This window comes from Numida meleagris, chromosome 5 (genome assembly GCF_002078875.1).
Source record: "Numida meleagris isolate 19003 breed g44 Domestic line chromosome 5, NumMel1.0, whole genome shotgun sequence".
NCBI lineage: Eukaryota > Metazoa > Chordata > Aves > Galliformes > Numididae > Numida > Numida meleagris.
In genome coordinates, this window is record NC_034413.1 from 50,955,909 (window position 1) to 50,978,304 (window position 22,396).

At 51.1% G+C, this 22,396-nt stretch overlaps 1 protein-coding gene and 1 long non-coding RNA gene across 2 annotated transcripts; one reads left to right on the plus strand and one right to left on the minus strand.

The window, feature by feature from the left end:
• Nucleotides 283-18,509, plus strand: LOC110400441. The gene is made up of 4 exons (XR_002439844.1): nucleotides 283-407; nucleotides 10,869-11,986; nucleotides 12,672-12,752; nucleotides 16,048-18,509. It is a non-coding gene; the product is annotated as an uncharacterized LOC110400441 (long non-coding RNA).
• On the minus strand, nucleotides 3,333-5,960 carry SP9 (Sp9 transcription factor). Its single transcript, XM_021400333.1, has 2 exons — nucleotides 5,846-5,960; nucleotides 3,333-5,316 (listed from the first exon to the last, which is right to left on the minus strand). Exons 1-2 carry the CDS (start codon nucleotides 5,864-5,866, stop codon nucleotides 3,964-3,966), a joined length of 1,374 nt encoding a protein of 457 aa, XP_021256008.1. The 5' UTR covers nucleotides 5,867-5,960; the 3' UTR covers nucleotides 3,333-3,963.

The following is a 22,396-nucleotide window of genomic DNA, read 5'->3' on the forward strand; positions in this document are numbered from 1 at the left end:
CTGCTGAGCGCACCCGGCCTCCTTCCGCAGGAATGCCGGGAAGCGGCGTGGGTTCAACGTGAGGCCGCTGTGAATGAAAGTTAGAACAGGGACAGTGCCATGTTGGATAGATTCTCTCGGAGACCACCGGCTGAAGAGCTCTCAACGGGCCGCTAGTACTCAGGAGGCTCTCCCTGCCGAGGGCCCGGGCGGCCCGCAGGAGTCCTGCCGCCCTTAGGCGAGCGCGCAGCGGGGCCCTCCGCGCCAGGTGCCGCGGGGCGGGCGGCGGGAGAGCGGCCGCTGTGCGCAGGCTCGGGGCGAAGCCCCGCCGGGACCCCTCGTAGTGAGGGCCGCGATCAGGGCGCCGGGTTCGTGGCGCGGCCGCTCGGCGGAGCCCTGTAGGAGGTGCTGTCGCTTCACGGATGACGGTAAGAGCGTCTTTTTATTATTATTATTATTATTATTATTATTATTATTATTAAAAAATCACGGGACGCGGTCAGAGCTGGCGGGGCCAGCTCGAGTTCCCCCCGAAGGAAGCTCTCTATTTATGTTGTCATTGATTAATTCCCGCTACCTCATTTGATTCCGATTTAGAACGATTTGATTCTAATTTAATTAGCATGTAATTTGGGTGTACATAATTACTGTAATTATGACGTTCAGGTAAGGCAGCTTTCGGCTCGGAAAGGCAGTTTCAAACGTTCTACTTTTGTCTCTCCCCGAGCGGACAGGGACTCCGCGCCCCGCCAGCCACCTAGCAATTAGCCCATCTCGCAAGCAACGCGCGCACGCCGGCTGAAACAGCGAAGCCGAGGCGGGAGGGCGGCTCGGTTTCGCCCGGTGCCCGCCGGCGGGGTCCCCCGCCGGCGGGCACCGGGCGAAGCCGCGCCGCCCAAGGCAGCCCCCGACCTCGCCCCGGCGCCCGCGGGCTTCGCCGGTAGGTGGCGCTCGAGAGCCGCCGCACGGGGCTGGCGGCCGCCGTCGGGAAGGCGAAGCCGGGAGTTTTCACCCCCCTCTGTTGTTATTATTTCTTTCTTTTTTTTTTTCTTTTCTTTTTTTTTTTTTTTAATTCCTCCCCTCTTTCCGATGTGTTAAGAATGTTATTCCTTGAGGAAATTTGTCGCTAAGTGATTCGCGCTTCAAATAAACACTCGGCGCGCCAATTAGGCGGAGGGGCGGGATTTCTCTTGGGGGAAGCGGGGGAGATGGCTGCGAGCGGAGCGCGGAGAAAGTTTCCGTTTGAACGGGAAAAGGCGCAGCTGCGGGCGCCCAGGACCGCAGTAGGAACGCTCCCTTTCGGCGGAACGCTCGGCCGAGGGGCGTGGGCCGGGCTCCCCGCGGTCGCGTGGCGTCGGCAGAACGATTTCCCCCGGCGCTTCCCCTCTTCCCCGCTCCTCGGTCGGTGATGGGGGTCATTGCGTTTGCCGCTTTCCGCCGACAAACGCAAAACCGAGCACCGCGTTGCCCCGCAGCGATGCGCTGCTCTGCGCGGAGCCGCCTCCCTCCGGCCCGGCCCCGCGGGGCCCCGGCTCCCTCCCGGCCCGGGGCGCTTGGGAGCTGCGGCTGGAAGAGGGAAACGAGATTCAATTTTGCTCTTCTCGCACCGTCCGTTCTTTAGTTTGTTCTGTTTTGTTTTTATTCTTTGTGTAAAAGTTCCCCAGACCATATAATTATCGCCGACATGTACGAAAGAATGGTGTCATTTATTTTTAAAAAGGTGACATGCTTTCTATTTTCCCGGTTAAACGAACCGGCGCTGCGGCCCGGAGCTGCTCCCTTCTTCGTTTCGGGGGAGCCCGTCGGTGATGGACGTTTTCTGACCCGAAGGGGCAAAGGCAATGCAAAGAGGTCCTTGATCACTGAGCTGAGAACTGTAACCCCGGCCTGGCAGAAACTGGACCCGGATGGCTCCCTTTGATGTGTTTTATTATAAATGGAAAACAAAACCGCCTCCCGCCCCGCACCCGCCGCATTCCCGGGCAGTCCGGCGGCCCCGGCCCGCAGCCCCGTCCTCTGCCGCAGCCCGCACCGCGCGGTCTGGGGGAGCGGGGTTGCGGGGCTCGGCCGGCAGCGTCCGCGGCCGCTGTGTTTTCTCTGAGGCGACGTCTTTATTCCGGTCGGTGGCCGACAGCGGAATCCGTTTCCCCGTGTTGTTAGCATTCCCTATTTTATGGCGAATTAAAATATTTGCGTCCCTCCGATCTGTATCGGGCGGGCTAAATTAACTTTTTTTTCTTCTCCCCTCTCTTTTTCTTTCTTTCTTTTTTTTTTTTCTTTTTAATAACACAATTGTCTTATTTAACAATTTGCCTTTAAAAAAAAATACCGTGGCTGTTAGGTTGGTGGTCAGGAGACAAAGGGAGTGAAAATAATTTTCATTTCAATAATTGCCTTCTGGTCAATTTAACTGTGCCTTATTTTGAAAGAGGCTGCCTAAATGAGATTCCTGTCCCAAATGTGTTCCCAGGCCTTAGCCCGGCCTTTAATTATTCCCGAGTTTTTTTTCTTCGGCATAAGACGCTGCACTGAGTAATCACAAAGAAGTCAGAGAGCATCCTTGAACCTTTTCAATAGCAGAGCCACTGATATTCAAATACCGCGCAAGGACCATTTGACTGCATGGGGACATAAGCATTTCCAATTCGCTATTTGCATAGATCAACCGGCTTTGAAAAGGAAAGGAGCAGTTGTCTTCCCGAACATTAAAAAGCCTCGTTATCAAATCGAGTGCTCGGTTTGGGGCTTTTAAAACGTTTACATTTTATCTCAGGTTGCCCTTTACCGTTTGACATGCAAATTCGGCGCAGTTAATTTGGACAATTAAAAGGAGCTTCAAGGGAGCTTTGTCACCGAGCATATCCCGGGTTTTCCCCGCGGACCGGCGGAGATAAAGTTGGCCAGAACAAATGATGTCTGGGAGATTAATTAGATATTTGATAAGACATGAATCCCTAATAAGGGAATACAAGGCACAGGGGGCTGCTGTGTGCTCTAAGTCAAAATTAATAACATTTAACAAGATTTTCATTTAGGCATGAAATGTCTTTTCCGGAGTATTGACTCGAGCGCTTTATTCCCCCGGGATCCCCCCGGAGCAGCAGCAGCCGCCGCCGCAGCCGCGCGGCGCTGCCGGCGTGCAGCACGACCCGAGCGGCGCGGCCCCGCTCGCCGCCCTCCCGCTCCGCACGGCGGCTTCCCCCAGGAGCACGCAGCCGGGCGGGCTGTGCGCGGGGCCGCGGCCCTCGCCCTGAGCCGCCATCCCAGCCCCGCTCCCCGCGAGCGAGCCGAGGGCTGCCCCAGCCCCCGCCCCACCGACGGCGTGGGCACGAATAAGGACAGAGCCGCGAGCGCATGGTTCAGAGTCCTTTAATAATACCAAAATGAAAATATGTCGAGATTTTTTTTTCTCCATACAGATAAACGCATTTAATTTCTTTAAGCGACCTTAACTTACGTGTGTTTGAGTGAAATGTTAACTCAACATTTTAAATATCTTTTACATATATACCGACTTCCACAAAGTGCATCAGAAATTTAAAATAAAATAATTAAAAAAAAAAAAGTAACCGAAGCCCCAAAACCTCCCTGAATTTCAGGAATTCACCGATAAGAATAAAAAAATAAAAAAGAAACCCCCGACCCCCCCCCATCAGATCCACATTTACAGGAAAAATAAGCGACCACACTCGGGTTGGGTTTTGTTTCGTCTCCGACCCCTATTTATACAGATGGTTATGAGATACAGAGGAACCGTCTCGGCCTGCCGCCGTAGATTCTCACCTTCAGCCTCTCAGGATGCTTTCCTTTCAACAGAAAGAAGAGAATAAGGAAACGGGGGAAGAAAAGCAAAACAAAAAAAAAAAAAACAAACAAACAAAAAGAAAACCAAACGAAAAATCGCAGAAGCGTCCCTCGGGGCGGGGGGTCGGGTGGCCGCCGTCCCTCCCGGGCCGGGCCGGGCCGCGCTGCGGGCGGCGATCCCTAGGAGTCGCCGGGTCCGCCCGGGGGCTCCTTGCCCGGGCCGCGGGCGGCGGCCGCCCCGTCGTGCAGGAGGAGGTCGGGGGACTCGGAGCGCGGCGTCTCCAGGTTGCTGGCGTCCGTGTCGCTGTCGCTGCCCTTTTTGCCCCCGCCGCCCCCGTTGTGCGTTTTGATGTGTTTGCTCAGGTGGTCGCTGCGCATGAAGCGCTTGTTGCAGACGGGGCAGGCGAAGCGCTTCTCGCCCGTGTGAGTCCGCAGGTGCCGCTGCAGCTCGTCGGAGCGGGTGAAGCGCTTCCCGCAGAAGAGCCAGTTGCAGACGAAGGGCCGCTCGCCCGTGTGCCAGCGCAGGTGCGCCTTCAGGTGCGAGGTCTTGCCGTACACCTTGCCGCAGCCCGGGATGTGGCAGCTGTGCAGCCCCTTGCGCCGCAGGCTGGCCCCCGCCGGCCCCAGCCGCTCGGCCTCCTGGCAGTTGGGGCAGTCGCAGGTGGCGCGGCCCGAGTAGCGGCGGGCCGAGCGCGCCGAGCCGCCCCCCGCCGCCGCCGCGGCCGCCCCCGAGATCATGGCGCTGGCCGCCGCCACCGCCGCGCTGGAGTCCGTGTAGGAGGGCAGCACGGGCTTGAAGCCCTCCTGAGCGAGCAGGTGCTGGCCGGTGGAGAGCAGGTGCGAGGCGGCCGTGGAGCCCAGGCCGGTGGAGCTGAAGGCGGAGTGGGTGAGCGAGCTGAAGTCGGGGTTGTAGGTGCCCAGCTGGGAGTGCAGCGAGGCCTGGGGGGCGCCCGAGTGCAGCGAGCCTTGCAGCCCCCCCGCCGGGTTCTGCACCTCCAGCCACGAGCCCGGGTTGGCGTGCACGTCCCACCACGGCGAGGCCGCGCCGTTGGCCACCTCGCCGGCCGACAGCGTGGAGTGGAAGCCCGACTTGTACCAGGATTCGTAGGGGTGCGCCATGCCCACCCGCGGGTACAGGCCGTCGGCCGCCGCGCCGTGCACCTTGGAGATGAAGGCCGACTGCCCGGCCGGCTCCTGCGGGGACACGCCCGCCGCCGCCGCCGAGTTGGAGAAGAGCCCGCCGTAGTCGCTGCTGAAGGCCGAGGAGGTGGGCGAGGTGGAGGCCAGGCAGAAGGCGCTGTTGGCCGCGCCCGTGCCGCTGCCCAGTCCGCCGGAGCCCCTGCTCGTGGCCACCGTGAAGCCCGACAGGCTGGAGCCCAGGTTGCAGCTGGACGCGGAGCGTTTCCAGGGGTGGAAGCCCCCCTTGGCAAAGGCGCTGGACTCGGGCAGCGTGGTCAGCGGGCTGGTGTTGCCGATCTTGTTGCAGGTGGCGGCCAGCATGGCCAGGGGGGTCGTTCCGAACCGCGGCTCCTCCTAGGACAGAGACAAAGCCGCCGTCAGCCTCGCCCTTCGCCCGGCCGCCGACCGGGAGCGGGGGGCGGGCGCCCGCCCCGCCTCGCTTCGCCGCCGCGCTCCCGGAGGCCGCGGCCCGGCCGAGCCGGCGCACGTCGGGCGCTCGCCGGGGGTCCCCGAGGCGGGATCGGGCCGGAGGCGGCACGGCGGGGCAGCGCCCGGCGTCGGGCGAAAATCCCACGGCTGGAAGGCGCGGGGACCGCGGCGGGGAGCGTGGGGCAGGGACGCGGTACCGGCGCCGAGTCGAGCGAGGCGATAACGGTCCGAAACCGAACGAAACGCGTCTCGAGTCGGTCGGAAAAATTACAATTAATAGAAGAAAAATAAGGAAGCGCCGCGGCTTCCGTCCCGCCCCGCGCGCCTTCAGCCGGAGCGGCCCGACGGGTACCGAGCGGCCGCCCCCCGCTCGCAGCCCCGCACGACGGCGGCCGCGGCGCCGGGGAGGTTTTCGGAGGTAGCGGCCGCGAGGAAACGCGCGGCCCCGACTTACCCCGAGGATCGACGTAGCCATAGCACGTCCCTGGGCGGGCTGCGGCGGAACGGGAGGGGACGGGGCTCGGTGCGCGCCCGCGCTGCCCCGGCGGCGCCAAGGACACTCCGGCTCGGCGGGGCTAAACTGCCTAAGTGCAGGGCGCGCCCGCTTTGAAGTACCGCTGGCTGCCGCGCTCGCCCAATGAGGGCGCGGGCGGAGCGGGCCGGAGCGGCCCCGCAGCCAATCAGGCGCGCGGAGGTGCCGGCGCCGGGGCGCGGGGCGCGTGCCAGTCAGAGCGCGCGGAAAGCGCTCCGCACCGGGCTGCGGGGCCGGTCCGCAATTAGCGCCGCGCCGCCCTGCCCTGCCCTGCCCTCCCCGGGACGCGGCAGCGCGAGCGGGGCCGGGCGCGGAGCCGGCGGAGCGCGGCCGCGTCGCTTTGCGCGACGGGGCCCGCGTCGGTGCGGGTGGCGGGACGGCGCTCCGTGACGTTGTGCGGGATCGCCTCAGTTTGTCCGCTTCGGCGAGTCCGAGAGGAGGCTGCGGGCGCGGCGCGTTCGTTCCTTTCCGTGCGAGAGGAGCGAGGGAGGCCCTCGGTTATGTCAAACCCCGCAAACCCCGGGCGGGCGCCGCACGGAGCCGCGCTGCCGCTCGCCCGCTGGGGCTGCGTTCCCGCAGCGCTCTCGGCTCGGCGCTCCGGCAGGCGGCCCCGCTGTGAGCGCAGCAGCCCCGCCGAGCTCGGCCGCCGCGGGACCCGGCGGCCCCGGCGCTGTGCGTTACGGCGCGGCCGCGGGGCGTCGGGCGGACGGCATCCCGGGCACCGCGAGCGCTGCGGGCTCCCGGAAGGACGGGGACAACTTTTTTCCGTCGCGGCTGCGTCCGTGGACGGGTGTCCCGCTGTGTCCCCGCGTGTCCCCGCGTGACGGCCCCTAAGCGTCTCCTTCTCGATACGCCCTAGCGCGAAGCCCCGCGGGGGCGAGTCGGAGAACGCGGGCGATCGAGGCGTCTCGCTTTTCTCTACTTGGTTTTGCCCGTTTCCTTTCCGCACCTCGCCGAGCCCCGCAGCCGCACCGCGCGGCGCACCGAGGGCTCCCCGGGATGGTTCCACGCCCGGCGCCCGAGGCCGCTCTCCGCTCTCCGGGGCCGCCCGTCTCTCCGCGCCGAGCGCGCCCCCGGCCGCGGCGGGGCTCAGCCCGGGGCCGCGGCGGGGCGCGGGCGGGGGGGCGGCCCCGGGGGCATCCAACAGGTGCCCGCCCGGGGAGCGGGGCCGCCCGGCCCTACCGGGCCCGCACTGAAGGCATCCGCGGGCGCCCCGCGTGTCCGCGCCCGGCCGGGAAGGGACGGGGAACGGGGAGCGCCGCTACAAGCTTTCGGGGGTCAAGTGCGCTCCGACGGGTTTTGTGCCGCGCTCCAAAAATGGAGTTTTTAAACAAAGATCGGCGTGTTATGCTCAAGTGTTGAGCTGACTGTTAAAACATTTGGGGGGATAATGACAACGTAACAAAGGCCCGGTTCAGAGTGAATCATCACCCTTTTAAAAGTTAAAGCAATTTTCAGGAGAATGGCTTTCAGCAAACGCTTTACATTATTCAAAACGGCCAAATAATGCTCTATTATAGCGCCTGAATGCTGCCAGTCAGCCCCTAAGTGCAATTTGCGCGAAGGCTCCGTGCCTTATCTCCACTTCTTTATAAAGAGGTGAATATAAAACAATTTCTTCCAAACCCAGACGGAGAGCACGAAAATTGCTTCCCTTTCTGCAATCAGGGCAATTTAACTGGAGTGCAATTAGCACTATTAAATGTCGATTCTGCATAAACAAATCCGACTAAGAAGCGAAAGTGGGGTGAGAACCTCATATAAACTGAAACTGATTTTTTAAAATTATGTATCCGGGTCCTTCACAATTGATCCGTGACGTTTTCATTTCGGAATATATTTACATCATAAATACGTTATGTTTAAATCAACATAAATCTTAAAAATAAAAATAAAAAATAAAAGGAAACAACCCAAACAAATGCCTCGCCGTGAGTGCTGCCGGAGCATCTCCCACCGAACGCGGCGGTGCCCTCCCCGGCCCGGCGCTGCCCGCTCCCTCGCCTCCCCGCTCGGGTTCCGGGCGCCGGGCTGAGGGAACAATTCGTTCATTAGCGCTGACTGGAAGGCACCGGCCTCGCATCGGAGAGCGTCGGATGATGCGGCTCGAACGCAGAGCCGGGGAAGGGTCGCCAAATAGTTCGAAAGAGATCGATTTCCCTGCGGCCGGGCGCGGTGCGGCCTTACGGGTGCCCGGGAGGGGACCGCGGCTTCGCACGGGGGTGCTGCGGCCGGGCGAGGGGCGAGCCCTGCCAAGTGGAAGGGAGCGGCGTTACCGCTGCCAGGCGGCGGGACGTGGGCAGGGGGAAGGCGAAGTGGTCGTCGCTCAGGCACATCGTTGAGTCCTGCCTATTTTTTTTCTTTTTTTTTTAAGCACCAGGTCTTCCTCGCGCCCCTCTCCCCCTCCCTCCCTCCCTCTGCCTCAGTGACACTCCGCGTTCCTTGAGCCCGGGCACCGCCGCTCATTGTCAGAGCGACGCGCGGGGGGACCCGGCCTCAAATTAATAACTTCGGCTCGGGAGAGGCTTCCCCACGATTTGCCAGAGCGGAGATAGCGAGAGGGGAAGGATGTAGGGATGGTGCTGAAACACGGACCCGGCGCCTGTTGAGCCCACTGCATTCTTTCCGCCGTAGAGTTTTTCGTTTGTGGGTAAAGGTGAAGAGCGGCTTTAGATAGAAAGAAATCTTTCGTAGCTAATGAGAAGGGAAAGAGCACCGGGATCGAATAGATCACGGAAATTAAATGAAAATTAAGGCGCCGCCACGATTCCTGCCCGTGCTGCCAGCGCTGTTTGTTATGCAGCGTGCAGCCCAGGACGGGCCTCCCGCACTGCTCTGCCTCCCGCACCTCCCGCACCTCCCCGCCTCGCACCGCAGCACGCAGCCCCGCGTGCTCCCGCGCTCCGAGCGCGGCCACGACCACGCCCGCCCGACCCGCGCCGCTCTGCTCGGTGCGTTTGGGCCGCGCGTGCGAAGCCTCTCCCGCTCCGTTTGTCTCCGCCGAGACGCGGTGACAATTGAAGGGAAGGCTGTGTCAGGGGAGGGAAGGTGACTGCAGACCGTGGGATGGTTTTAATTACTGCAATTATTGGGAGATTATTCAGCAGCAGCATGGGTTTGTTTTCTGCCTTGGTGGGGAAGTCTGAGGAGCGCTGCACGGGGAGCGCGGCGCGGATTTTCTCTCCCGCTCCTCAGGCTTCGCGGTGCCCTTGCGATGTATCGGTTAGACGCGACGGGCTCAGGCTGCGGCAGGTTTGAAACGCAGCCGGTGCCAGCGCTCGCGGAGCGTCCTTTTAATGAACGCGTTTCTAAATGGCTCGAGCTTCGTTAGTGCGCGCTCGGCCCCGCGCTCCCGGGGCGTAGAACCGCCTTTTCCCCGGCTCCCGCCGCGGTAGCTCCGAGGGCTCTGCGGCCGCTGCTGGGCGAGCCCTGCCCGCCGGGAGCGCGCCCCGGGAACGCGCCCCTCGGGCCGCCCGCCGCGGGCTGCGCACCCGCCCAGCGGTGCGGCTCCTGCCCGCGTCCCTGCCCGCGTCCCTGCCGCCCTCCTGCTCCTCACGCCGTCCCGGCTTTCTTCCGCGGCGTTTTTAGCGAGGCATGACTCAGAGTGTTGGTGGTGATTAAGCAAGCTGTCTATCTGCGGATAGAGATATGTGGGCACGTAATAGACAGGATGATTGACGCCGCAAAGTTCTCCTCGGTCCGCGATGACCAATAAATCCCGGCGCTGGCTTCGCCCGCTAATGAATGGCTGCTGGGGACGGGTCCCCCTGCGCGGCTCCCCGCGCTCCCGCCCCTGCCCTGGGATGCTGCCGAGGACGGCGCTCATTGTGCTCCCTCCCGGCCGCAATTACTGCGCTGCAACTTAAGGTGAATCCAGCGCGGCTCACGAACCATTTCACGTTCAGATGCGAGCTTGCGGTACTTTCCTGGTGGCAATTAGGAGCCTATTACAAGCCATTAGATTGATCAATGTACCTTAAACAATGTGAGTGATTTATATGGCAAAGAAAAAAACCTTTTTGCATGCATTGCGCTGCTCTGGCGACCAACCTGGCCGTGCGTGTCCATTCATCACCGCTTTGAGCAACAAAAGCGATTTGTTTAGAAAACTTGTGCGCAGAGAGACAGCCACAGCATCTCGGGCCTGAGAGGTGCCCACGCCGTGTTCTCAGCTGGCGGGGGCTGTGGCTCGAGGGTTCGGGCATTGGAGGGCGGCTGATTTCCTGAGAGAAGAATTCACCTGATACCTGAGGGAATGAAGGCAGCAAGGGGCTTCCTGCTGCTGCCCAAATAAGCCCTGGTCTGCGATGCAGGGAGGAAAGCAGCACGTTACCCATTTGTTTGACAAAGTGCAGGGCTAGGCTGGGGCACACCGGGTGAGGAGCGAAGGGAACAGCACGGCCTCCTCAGTGCCCAGTGACCCTGGCCCCAAATGGCATCACTGGAGCACCTGTAGGCCGTGGGGCTGTCTGTGTCGCCTGCCAGGAAGCAGGGAGCCGTGCCTGGGGAAGGCCTCTCAGTGAGGGGTGCTGGGATGTGCAGCTCCCATCAGAAACAGTGGGACTGTCCCTTGCCATTAGTGCAGTGCAGAACTGTTTCTCCCCTTTTCCTTACTTCTTGCTAAACTTTTTTGCCCTGCTTCTTTGTGCTGCGACACAACCGCTCTCCATAGCCCCAAGTGCTGGGTGAGTCCCTGCCTGTGAACTCAGGCTCCTGTGGGGATGCACCGTGCGGGCTCACCGAGCTGGCCCCCGCAGCTGCACGCAGGTGGCACCTGCGCAACTGCGGTGCTGCTTATCAGGACAAAAGGACATTGACAGGCTTTCTTCTGATGGAAATCTGTTCTGAGGTATCCTGCAAGTGAACATTATTCATTTAAGATCCCAGATACCTTCAGTGTTTCAGTAACAATCTGCTCTACTGTTTTCTGTCTTCTGTTCTCCAGAAATTGCTACACACTCATCAGAAATCACTGTTTTACCATGTCTCTTGCTGCAAGGAGGTAGACACACCGCATCGATATCGGGACAAAGGAAAGAAACAAGGGAAGGGTGTCCAATCCTGTCAAGGGCTATGACCCTTTTGTTGCACAGCGCAAGGTACAGCCACTTCACAGTCTGATTTCCAAGTTGTTCTTACAGTGCTGACACTATTCACTGGCTAATCTAGTCATCAGCTGCTGCTTTTCTTGATAAAAAGGGATTAGCAAAGTGCAGCATCTACCGTGTAAACTGGCTAAGATGGAATGCAAACCCTCCTCCCGCCTCTCTATAGAAGAAGCTGTAATAAGAGAGGGAGTCTCAGGACTTCTGCTGAGTCTGTCACACAGAACCCAATTCTTGTCTTTCTTCTAGAGCCTGCACCATCAGCAGCAGAGCACAGAGCCAGTGCTGTGTCCTGCTTGCCTTACAGTTCTTGCAGAGAAGTTGTGAAAGAAGAATAACAGATGCGGAGGCCGCTTGCAGAGATTCACGTCCCTTTAGGTGTCGTGCTTTTAAGCCTTTTACCTTCTCCAGAGTGCTGTGTTTGTCCCTTGGTCCAGGAGCATCGCTGTGCCAGCCTTCTCAGGAGAGGTTCTGGCCTCCCTCTCCTTCAAGTATGTCTGTTTACTCAGAGTGCTTTCTGCAAGCCTTACTCTGCGCATTTATTGTGGAAAAGCAGCCTGTGTTTCCTAACATGCTGCTTCAGGCACTTGCATTCCGTCTGAGTTGTACTGCCCTTCAATTATTGGTCTTCTCGTTGTGATCAAGTGAACTTTTACAAATCTCCACACTTATTGTCAAGGTAAATAGGTGCTGCTTTTAATCAGTAGAAAGGGCGACACAAATGCAGTCCTAAGTAACTTAAGCCAACTGTGAAGGATACGGTGTGTGTGTAATTGTGAAGGACATCAGCCATTCAGTCCAGCACAGCTCAGTGTTTCTTCAGAGCCAGAGCTCCGGAGTCCCCTTGTCCCACTCCCACCTCCTGTGCTGGCAGCCCCGAGCAGACAGGAGCAGAATGGCGAGGCCGGACCTGGGGCGCTGCGGAGATTGGAGCTGCCAGGTGAACGCAAGCCTGCAGGTACAATACAACACTTTCTTCCAACAAAAAAGATTGATTGCATTTTGGCCTCGGTATTAAATGCGCTATTATCAGAAGAAGCTGAAATAATGCATACAGTCACTTTAAAAGAAAGCAGGTTTCCTTTGCGAACATGCCTATTATTTCAATAGTCCTTGAGAACTATTTCAATAGTGGCCAGGTTGTTGCTTACTGAAATACATTTGGATTGAATGCATATATATCAAGGGTTTTCTTAATTTTAGTTCGAGTTATTCCTGAAGTTCTCATTAAATTTACCATTTGTAAAGAACAGATTAAATGAAAATGGCTTTTAGAAAAATAGAGCTGGAAATTATTTTGGCCTTTCTGACCTGGAAGAGGCGATAATTTGCCGCAGCACTAGTTACTGGACATGTCTGACATTTTAGGTATTCCCTCACAGTTTCAGACCTTTGTACAGATGAACTCTGTCTGGGACAGCCTGGCAGTCAACTTTTTGTTACCGTAGTGTAAAAGAGAAGACTACGGCTGTCTTGAGCAATATAGGCAGACACAACCAATGGAAATGAAACTCAGGTAAGGGCGATGATAAGAAAAGGATGTCTATTATCCGCAATAATGCTCCTAACATTTTCTAAACAGCTATTACTTGTGTCTGTCCATAATTGTCCTTGCTACAGTAACGGTGCAATCTTTCTTTCAGAACACTTACAGAAGTTTCTCTCCACTGGCTTTTCCAAATGTAAACAACCTATACAGCGTCTTCTAATGTAAAACAAATGTGGTAAGTAGGTCCCACATTAAAGAATCCCTTTGGCTGGAATGTCTGAAATCCTCTGGGTTTGAAAATGCATTCAGTTTCAAGACCCAGTCCCATAGATACATATGAGTGTCAGTAGGAGCTATATAGTGCATTATTTATGAGTTTGAATGATTGCAGAAAACAGACACAAAATAAGTTGTGGGTTTTTTTGCTAATTTTGATATTTCTCAGGGCTTTTATTGCACACAAACACGATTGTTTTTCAGTGTTGATGCTAACAAACAGTTGTCTGTTTAAAAAACGACGCATCTCCAAAATTCTCAGTTACAGCAAAACAGCTGGAAGCCAACATCTTTATTGTCCTGCCCCCCAGTTTGTAATCCGGTTAGATAAAACGTGTTGGTTAATCTCATTAGAATGGGAGTCAGTGCAAAGGCGGGCTGTTGAGCACTTCAGAATGACTGAAAGCAGTGAAATGAAAAGCAGGTTCTTACCTCTGTGTTAAGAGACATGATGTTCACAAAGCCTATGTGATACTTATGGTGTATAACTTCATTATGCAGTTTGGAGGAAATTCAGCAAAGCCCCAAGGTGTGTACCACCGAAGACAAGCATTATCAGTGTGTGGTGTTTGTCTGGTTGTTGTAAACATATTGGCTGAAAGCGCAGGTCAAAGAGGAAGAGGCAGCAGTGTCCTCCAGTTATTCCGTATTACCCCTGTGCATACATCAGCGCGACAGCGTGCTGCTTCTGCTCAAAGTGAGGTGGCGGTTGGCACTTGGAGAAACTTGTCTTCATTCATGGAAACTTCTGAACAATTCTAATGTAGAAAGCAGCCGTGGGCTTTGGAAGGGTATGTCGATGCATTCTGCTTGAACTCTCAGGGATGTTTTGGGTCCCAGTTTTGCCAGCAGCCGGGGAGGTGCTGGTTCCCAGAGGGCGTAGGAATGACACCACTTTGTTCCAAGGAGGAGATGCAGCACCTGCAGGGAGACCAGCAGGGTCCCGCCAAGTAGCGGGAGTCCCGGAATACCGCTGTGTGCCAAACACAGGCTGGAAATGCTACAAAATGTGGTTTTATTGCTACGTGAGAGAGGCACTCAGCCCATTTAATGCTGGATGTTCTTCCAGTCAAATATAGAAATATGGCAAATCTGGAGTTGTGCAGCTCCAGGACTGACATGCTGCAGACACAAACTGTTTACAGATGGGCTCTTACCTGTGCATGCACACTTGTGGTCACCAAAGGAAGAGGGAGGGGATCTCTACAAATTAGCTGCTTGAGAGGAAAACCAAATCGCCAAACTAGCAGCTTGGTAGTTTGATACTCAGTTGCCTTTTGTCACAGTATTTCTCAGATAGCTGTTGCCATAACAACATAACATATTCCTCTTTTAATTTTTTTTTTCTGTTTGAAAAAAATATATACATTCTTGCCAGAATTCTTCCATAATAGCTTCCATTAACTGCCGTGACTTCTACTGGTGAGCCCAGTGCTGATGTCTCCTGCTGTCACAAGTCACTCACAAGTCGAGCAGATGTTTTGTTTGATAAGGCCAATTTGAGCTTTATAAAACATGTTGTGTTTTTTTTCCCATCCTCAAGGAGCAAATATCAGTAAGGATGGGATTCAGAGCCAATCATTTGCCACGAGACGAGGCATTTGATACCTGTTGGGAGAATTTCTCCCATACGAGTAAAACTGGATCAGGCCAAACTGTAAAGATTCTGCTTTAAACTAGTGACAGTGTGCCAAATACCAAGCGTTAGATTTTGGCCTGTCAGGAACACATATATACCTACCAAAAAAAAAAAAAAAAAAAAAAGGAAGAAAAAAAAAAAAAAAAAAAAAGGAAGTGGAGGAGGAAAGGAGGTAAGAGATACAACTTCGTTAGAAGGCCAATATTTGTTCCCCATTCTGTAATATCGATTCTGCTAAACTCTTCGGGTAAAAGTTGTAGGTGAGAGTAGTTTGGCACAACCAAAAGAAAGTCACTGTAAAACAACTGGAAAAAAAACAAAAGGAAAGGAATCTCTTTAAACACTGACGCTGCCCCAAAGCGCTGACAGTTTTATTTTGGATTCAAGTAATTTGCATGACTAACAAATGCGTGTATGACAGTAACAAATGTGTTCAGAATATTATGTTTAATAATCTGTCTACTGACATCATCTTTTTTTCTGGAAACATGTTGATCGCCCATTAGTTCATCCAGTTGAGCTGCCCCTCTGTATAATGGGTATAGTACTTTCTATGTCACTGGAGAGGGAAACCGAGGTACCAGCTCTTCAAATGCTGTGTGACTGCATAGTGAATCACTTCTCTCGTTATATTTCTTTTAAATTCAAAGCATATAACCTTGGAACGACATCTTTAGAAGTCAAAATAGACATCCTTATTTAGTTTCCGAATTGCATGTCCTTCATTTTCATTGATATTAAATATTCAGTAGATCTAGTGACAAAACTAATTATTTCTGTGAGGGTTCTTTTGTAATCAACCAGACCCAAGTTTTCCTGTAAATTGTTTTGTTTTTCAGGCAGTTATCACAGAATAAGAAAAGATTCTGTGGATTACTTTAATGTGTTATCTAAAATTCATCAGAGAAGAAGAAAAATGTACTCTGTGTTATTTCTGTGCTGAACTGTCTATTGCGATGTACTGGCCATCTGATACCGGCGTGCTGCTTTGCTCGGAGAGGCGTGCAAGGGTGTACACCCATGTGTGTGCACGTGTGGCCATGGTTTCTTTGCCCTAGCCAAAAAGCACATTTTAAAACCTTTAAAAGTGGAAAGTATTGCTAAATTGTGTATTAATGTCCACGGTCTTTTCCAGAAATCTGCATTCACAAGAGCAGTTTAAATTAATTCCAGAGAGGATATTCCAGGTTTGCTCAAGTGTAAACGATGTTGGTACTTGGTTATGTGGTCACAAGGCTTCAGTTACACTACTGCTTTGAGGTCACATGTTCTGTGTGGTTTGTGAAGGTACCTCTCATTCCAGGTAGCCTGGAAGCAGCAGTGTTTAACACAGCATTGCAGATTCCAGAGGTCTCCTGTGAAAATTCATAAGGGATGGCGATTTCTTCCTGTGTAGTTGAGAATTTTTTTTTCTAATATGTAGCTGAAAGTATTTCTGTAACTGAATTAATTTCCCCCACATTTTGAAGTATTTAAAAGCATACCCACACTGATGTGTTTCCACTTGTAAGAAGGCAGCAGGTCCGGCGTTGGCATGTCTGCTGGAGGGTCTCTTTTTGGTTCAGCAGCAGAGCTGTGATGGGGCTGATGGAACTCTCCTTGATCCTACCCACAGAAAGGCTGAAGTGGTGCTACAGGCTCCTGCGATATGATGGATGGTGTGAATGATGTTCATCCCCACAGCTGCCCGTTGGATTTCCTTCGCTGCAGCCGGGTTGTTCACTCTGAAATTGTTTCATAAAGACAACGCATCTGCAGTTTGGAAATCGAGTGAGAGGTGCTACACGCGCTTTTGTTACACTCCACATTGTTTGCGTGTCCTTGTGAAAAATGTTAATGAGATGTATTAAATGCATCAACAGCAACCATCTCCTGCTTTTGCACCACCCTGCTGCAAGGGGGGTTGAGAAGACAAGCTTGAAACAAAAAGAGCTTTCATACCGTGGTCCAGTGCGACGAAGCCATTGTACGTTGCTCCAGGGCTCTTAACTACCCAGGGAACTTTCAAAATGGGCACTATTTGAACTTCAGAGCAGGGCCTATAATCTTGCGTAATAATTACTTCAAATGTGACAGTTTAATTCAGTATAGGTATCCAAAACAATTTCTGAAATTAATAAGACATGCTTTATAGCTTACGCATGTCAGAAGTTATAAGACAGGTCTCGTCATGGAACTTGACTGCTTTAACGTGACTTTTTAAATAGTCTGACAATTTAAAACAATTACATAACGTTTTGTTCTTGCTAACTTTTGAAACAAAAAAATGTTCCGTTGTGTTTATAGGGCTGACTCTGGTGAGGTGACCTCTGCGGAGGGGTTACTCTTTGAAGTTCTCCCTGAAGAGCTTTGAGGCAGCTGAGTGTCTCTGAGTGTGATTTCGTAAGGTTTTGATGCTAGAAAACTGTTTAACAAACAGCTCCAAAATATTTAGATTTTGATTAATAACACGCAGTGCTGTGGTATTTAAATAACATGGAGTATGAAGTCTAACATGTGGCAGAAGTGTATGCATTCCACATGGCTAGGAGGGCAGGAGTGGAAGCATACCAGTATCTGAGCCACAGGGAAAGAGTTGTACTAAGTCAGTTAAACTCTCCTGTAGAAATCTATTCAACTGTCATCTCTGCTTGCACCAAAGCCTTTCCTCTTATGCTGTGGCTGGAAGGATGCTCCTTCAGCAGTGCTTTGTTCTGCAGGAGTCCACGTGTTGTGGGTGTGCAGAGCCCTGCCTGTGGCTAATGTGTGGGTGCAGCACACAGCAGTTTGGGGGGATCAGCTCCATGCCCCAGTACAGCGCTGCGGTAATGACGCTACCAAAACTTGGGGAAAATAGTTGGATATGGCATCCCGGAGAGCAGCACTCGCATGGACATCGGTCATGGGGCCTCAGAACTGTCTGAAGTTCCTACAGTTTGACAATCTTCAGCGTTGAAACTTGACTGACAAAAGAAGCTCTGTGTGGCCAAAAGAAGGCGTACTCTGTCTGTAGGCAGTAAAATACCACTGTGCTTAGTGTCTTTGCAATGAAAGGGCTTTTGCTGACGTGAAGAAATTCTGAGCTGGCCTGCACCAAGGGTTCATTTGAGAATCCCACCTCCCTTACACCCTGGTTACTATTGGTTTAGGATAACATCTACTCCCATAATATTCATATATTAGCTGTTTATATTAGCTCTAGGATGAGATGTGATGTTTGCATGCAAGTATTTATTTTATTAAATGTAAAGGAAGAAAGACCTATCCAGCTCTAGCATTGCATATAAATACCTTATTTGCAGATGTATCTTTTAACTGCCAAAACTAAAAAACTTGGACATTTGATTTCTATTTTGGGACAAGCCAAAAGAAAAAGGAAAAAGAAAAAAGCATTTTTTTCCCAAATATTTATTTTTCTACAGTGGAAACAAAATGTAAATGACTTAGCTATTTGCTGGGAATACGTTCACACCATGAATATGCAAGTTGTCATTTAGCACGCCGATGCAACGCTGTAATTGTCCAGATGAAACGCTGTTTGTAGATGAAGTGTACCTGTTATTCTTACCGATTTTCTGTTTACTTATTTATGCATTTATTTATTTATTTTCATTTATAAATGGTTGGAAGTAGTATACAGCTGCGGAGATATGCACAACTGAGAAGACTGATGATCTGCCTTTGTGAGCATTTTCACCTTTGATCTATCAATTTTAAGAAAACCCTTCCAAATGCAGTTCTGTATTAATGATGGGAGATTAACAAAAGGTGCAGTGGGTAAAATATGAACGTGCTTTCAGCTGTGCTGTACGGTCTAGAATGGACATCGATGTTAAAGCGATTCAGTCTTCAGATCAACGTAGCAATGACTGTTAAAAACGTAAAGAAAAGAGCTCATTCATCAAGCCGCACTAATTATATCTAGCCCTCATTTGCAAATTGTTTAATTGTGAGTATTCCTGGGCTGGTATTACGGAATTGTAAGGACTATTTTGCAGTTGTTGCTAACAAAATTTAAAATAGTCTCCATTTAGTCTCTTTCAAAAGAGTTGAAGGTAGATGAAGTGAAAACAATGGGTACATGATAAATAAAGGTCTTGTAAGCAAATGTCTTGATGCGTAAGGGAATTATTATTTAAGGACTGTAGTCTAACTTCAGACCCAGTTACAGAACTTCCTTTTCAGAGGTCATTCACCCCCATCACAGAGATAATTGATGAAGATTTTCGTAGAACATTTTATGAGCAGAAATGTGACAAATTTTTTGTGTTTTGATACTTTAAATTACCACTTTTAATCTCAGCTTGAGTCTCAAGCTTCTTAATCACAAACAGATTTTAGTGATATCCACAAGAAATAGTATTTAGGGCTTTTGAATTCGGGACATTTTATTTCAGGTGCAATATTTAAGTTGCACAGAGAACTTTTCAGTTGTGCACGTAGGCAGATCAGGTGCAGGAAGCAGGATCGAAGCCTGAGATGGCCTCGTTCCAACTCCTTGTTCTGCACTCCAAGCAGGCTGGTCTGAAAGACACTGGAACATCATTTTTTCATCTGATGACTTATTGACCAAACTGGCAAGGCTTCCCAGCCAAACCCTTCCTACGGTGTATGATTCACAGAGCTGGGTCCAGGCAAGTTCAGGTTTAGTGATTTGTATGCATGTCACCTGGATATGTCTTGTTTTGTTAGCAATTAAAAAAAAGCCCAACAGGTAATGTTTTGTACTCTGGAGGTATTGTTCTTTGTGATTCTCCCCAAATTTAAATATTCTGCATGCATCAGGCTGCTTTGGGAAGCTCTGCTGAGCCGCTCACTGGGTAGCTTACACTTTCAGAAGTGTGTCCCTTAGCAGGAGATTACTACAAACCTCTCCACATGATTTATGTACGCCCTGGCTTGCACTGTAGGGGAGCGGCTTCGGCACCATGCAGCTTCCTCACCCCACCCAGGGCTGCACCCAGACATCTTTATAAATGTGTTTAAGGCTGAAAGTTTTAAAGAGGAGTTATCAGCATCCCTTGGGGATTCAAAAATCAAAAAGTCACTGTTTTACCTTTCTTCATGCCTTCTAAATACTATGCATTCTTATTATTTTCAAGTCATATTCATGACTCATGAATTTTTGAGTCCTGTTGTGACTGAACGTGGAGCACATACATAGTTATCGGATCACAAGCAGAAAAAATAAAAGTGGCAGTGACAGGGAAGGTTCAGGCTAGATATCAGGAAGTTTCTTCTCTAGAGGGTGGCTGGACCCTGGAACAGGCTCCCCAGGAAGTGGTCATGGCACTGAGCTTGCCTGAGTTCAAGAAGTTTCTGGGTAGTGGTCTCAGACATATGGTCTGATTTTTGGGTGGTCCTGTATGGAGCCAGGAGTTGGACTTAATGATCTTATGGGTCCCTTCCAACTTGGGATATTCCATGATTCTACTTTCGAAATTGTGTTACAGAAAATCTCAGCTTATAACATCTCGTATCACATAGTGTTCCTGATAACACTGGTATGAAATTGACCTTTGAAAAAGACCAGAAAATATTTACTTCGTAAATTTGTCTCTATATTGATTACATATGCTCACTCCACTCTCTTACACATGAGATCTCTGAGACAGTGGTTTTGATTCGTAGCCTTTTGGGGTCTTTGGATTGTTTTTAAAGAAACCTGATAAGGACATCTGAAAAACAATGTTCATCCACAGAACATCACCTGTAACTATGCACTCCAATGCTTTTAACTCATCTTGCAGCTTTCTGAAACACTAGAGAAGCTTCCCAGATCTTCTTTTTTAAGACCTGAAGGTAGTAAAAAGTCCTTAAGCACTGTTTCTCAGAATCCCTTGCTTGGGTATTTCTGAAACAGCTTGATGCTTCTCAGCTGTGTAGAAGACATTTAAGCAAGTGCTAAGTGCAGCAAGGGTAGGTGAGAGGTCAGGTTGTGTCTTTAATTACTTCATTCCTCTTCCAGTCTTGAGAACCAAATGTTGTATCCTGACTGCTCTGTCATTCATTCTTCTAGGTACAGGTTGTGGAGATGGCTGAGAGTCATCTATACAAGTGCTTCACGTGTTTCTTATTGAGTGCTTTACCAGCGCTGGTCATTGAGGATATTGTTGTGGCTAGCACAGCTGGTGCTTTGGCAGTAGGTGTATCTATTCTTCAGTTTCAGTGCTGTGAAGGTTACCTAGCCCCTCATATTATTGCAGCAGTGAGATTAATGCTAGCATTACTGACCATCATTTCCTTCCTTGCTGAATGCTGTTCTTAGGCATTTTGTGCTTGTCAGTATACCTCTTAAGGGAAGTGTGAATCTTAAGCTCAGTGAACCCTGAGGCAAACAGCATTTCAGTCTTGTCTGGTGCTGGCAATATACCACGTGCTGAATAAAAAAACAGAAGTGACAGAATAAATAACTGAAGAAACTGAAGATCACCTCTGGCCTGAGTCAAGAGGAATTCTTTCTCTGCCTTGCGGGCAGATGGGTCTGCAGATGCTGCTGTTGCTCATTCTCTTGAACACATGGCCCCTGAGATCGAAAGCAAACTGAGAGGAGGCCTCCTGTGTTGTCTCACAATGTCAACTCAAAAATATGCAGAAGATACATACAGAATATCATCACTTGTTTCCTACAAGAAAACGTTGAGAAAGGGTAAGTTCATTGAGTTTGTATTGGGGTGGACTTTCTGTGACTGGACATCGTTCTTGATTGTTGGATGCCGTTCCAAAGTAGCCTGTACTTCTTCTGGGGTCATGCAGAAGGTGTTAGTCAACATGAAAAATACCTCAGATAACTGTTGTGAAGAGAGTTACCTTTAGCTGAGATTTTCCTGGGAAGTTGTCTGTATTTAGTTTTATCCAATGAAATAAGGAACAGATGCGTGAGCTCCCCTTTTTGTTCTAAACGATAGTGGCTATTGAGGCAAAATCCTTGGACACTGGTTTTCTTAAACTTTTACATGCATTTTTTTTAATGTATATACTGTGAGCCTTTTTTCTTTTCTGTGTTTTTCTATTACCATTTTGCTCTGAAAACAAAACCTGGCTCTGCTTGGTTCTTTGTGTGACTAAAGCATACCTTCCTCCTGAAGTTTCATCCCAGAGTCTGCTCAGCTAGAGAAATCAACTTAGGTACGCTTAGATGTGCAGAAATCTTTTATAACTTTGTGGATGAAATAGGCATTGAGATTGCTAGGGATAATGGTCAAATGCTAGTTTTGCCAGTGCGTCTCTGAAACAAAGAGGGATTAGGACCAATTCTTTGGAAGGTAAGCTGAGAGGGACGTATGAACATTCTTAGCTGCCTGCTATGGGGGCTGCTGGCATGTGCTGCAGTTCTGCTTTGTCGCTGTGGAGTTTGCTGGCAGTTTCTGGACTTTTGGCTGGTCCTGGTTGACATCACCAAACCTGAGTTGCTCTTCTTGCAAGCCTCTCCAGATCTTTATTAGTCCTTTGAGTTTTAGGTCTGTCATCCAATGGATAGCACCAATGGATATTGTTTAACATATAGATGATGGAAAAAATGGAATGCTGATGTCACTGACGTACTTGGTTAGCATTTTGTGTTTAACCTTTTTCCCCCTTTACGATCACTGGAGAACCTTGTAGACTAGGTTACCATACGGCTTGTATCAAATAAGGTGAAAAATACTTTTTCATGTTTAGATCCCTGTTTTTACCCCCATTTACATTATGGCATATTAAACATTTCCATTGTTCAAATCAGTGAACAGACTTTTTTTTTTTTTTTGAGGTTTCTAACTGTTTTCATAATTTTGGTTTCCCTTACATATTTGACATTACTCAAATGTAACTAATTAATACCAGAGCATCGAGTACAACAGTTCATTTATCACTTGTATTTTTGCAGATAGATTTTTCAAGCATCTATTATAATTATTTGCTCATTATGATGCACTGCTTCAAAGTAGAACCTTGACTTATTTCAACAAAGATTCTGAAACCTATTAATGCATGTAAAAAGGTCT

Excerpts from the sequence above, each read along its gene's own strand:
- SP9 (XM_021400333.1), bottom strand. The coding sequence starts at position 5,866 with ATGGCTACGTCGATCCTCGGG. Across the intron at positions 5,317-5,845 it reads TGGCTACGTCGATCCTCGGG|GAGGAGCCGCGGTTCGGAAC; the intron begins GTAAGTCGGGGC and ends TCTCTGTCCTAG.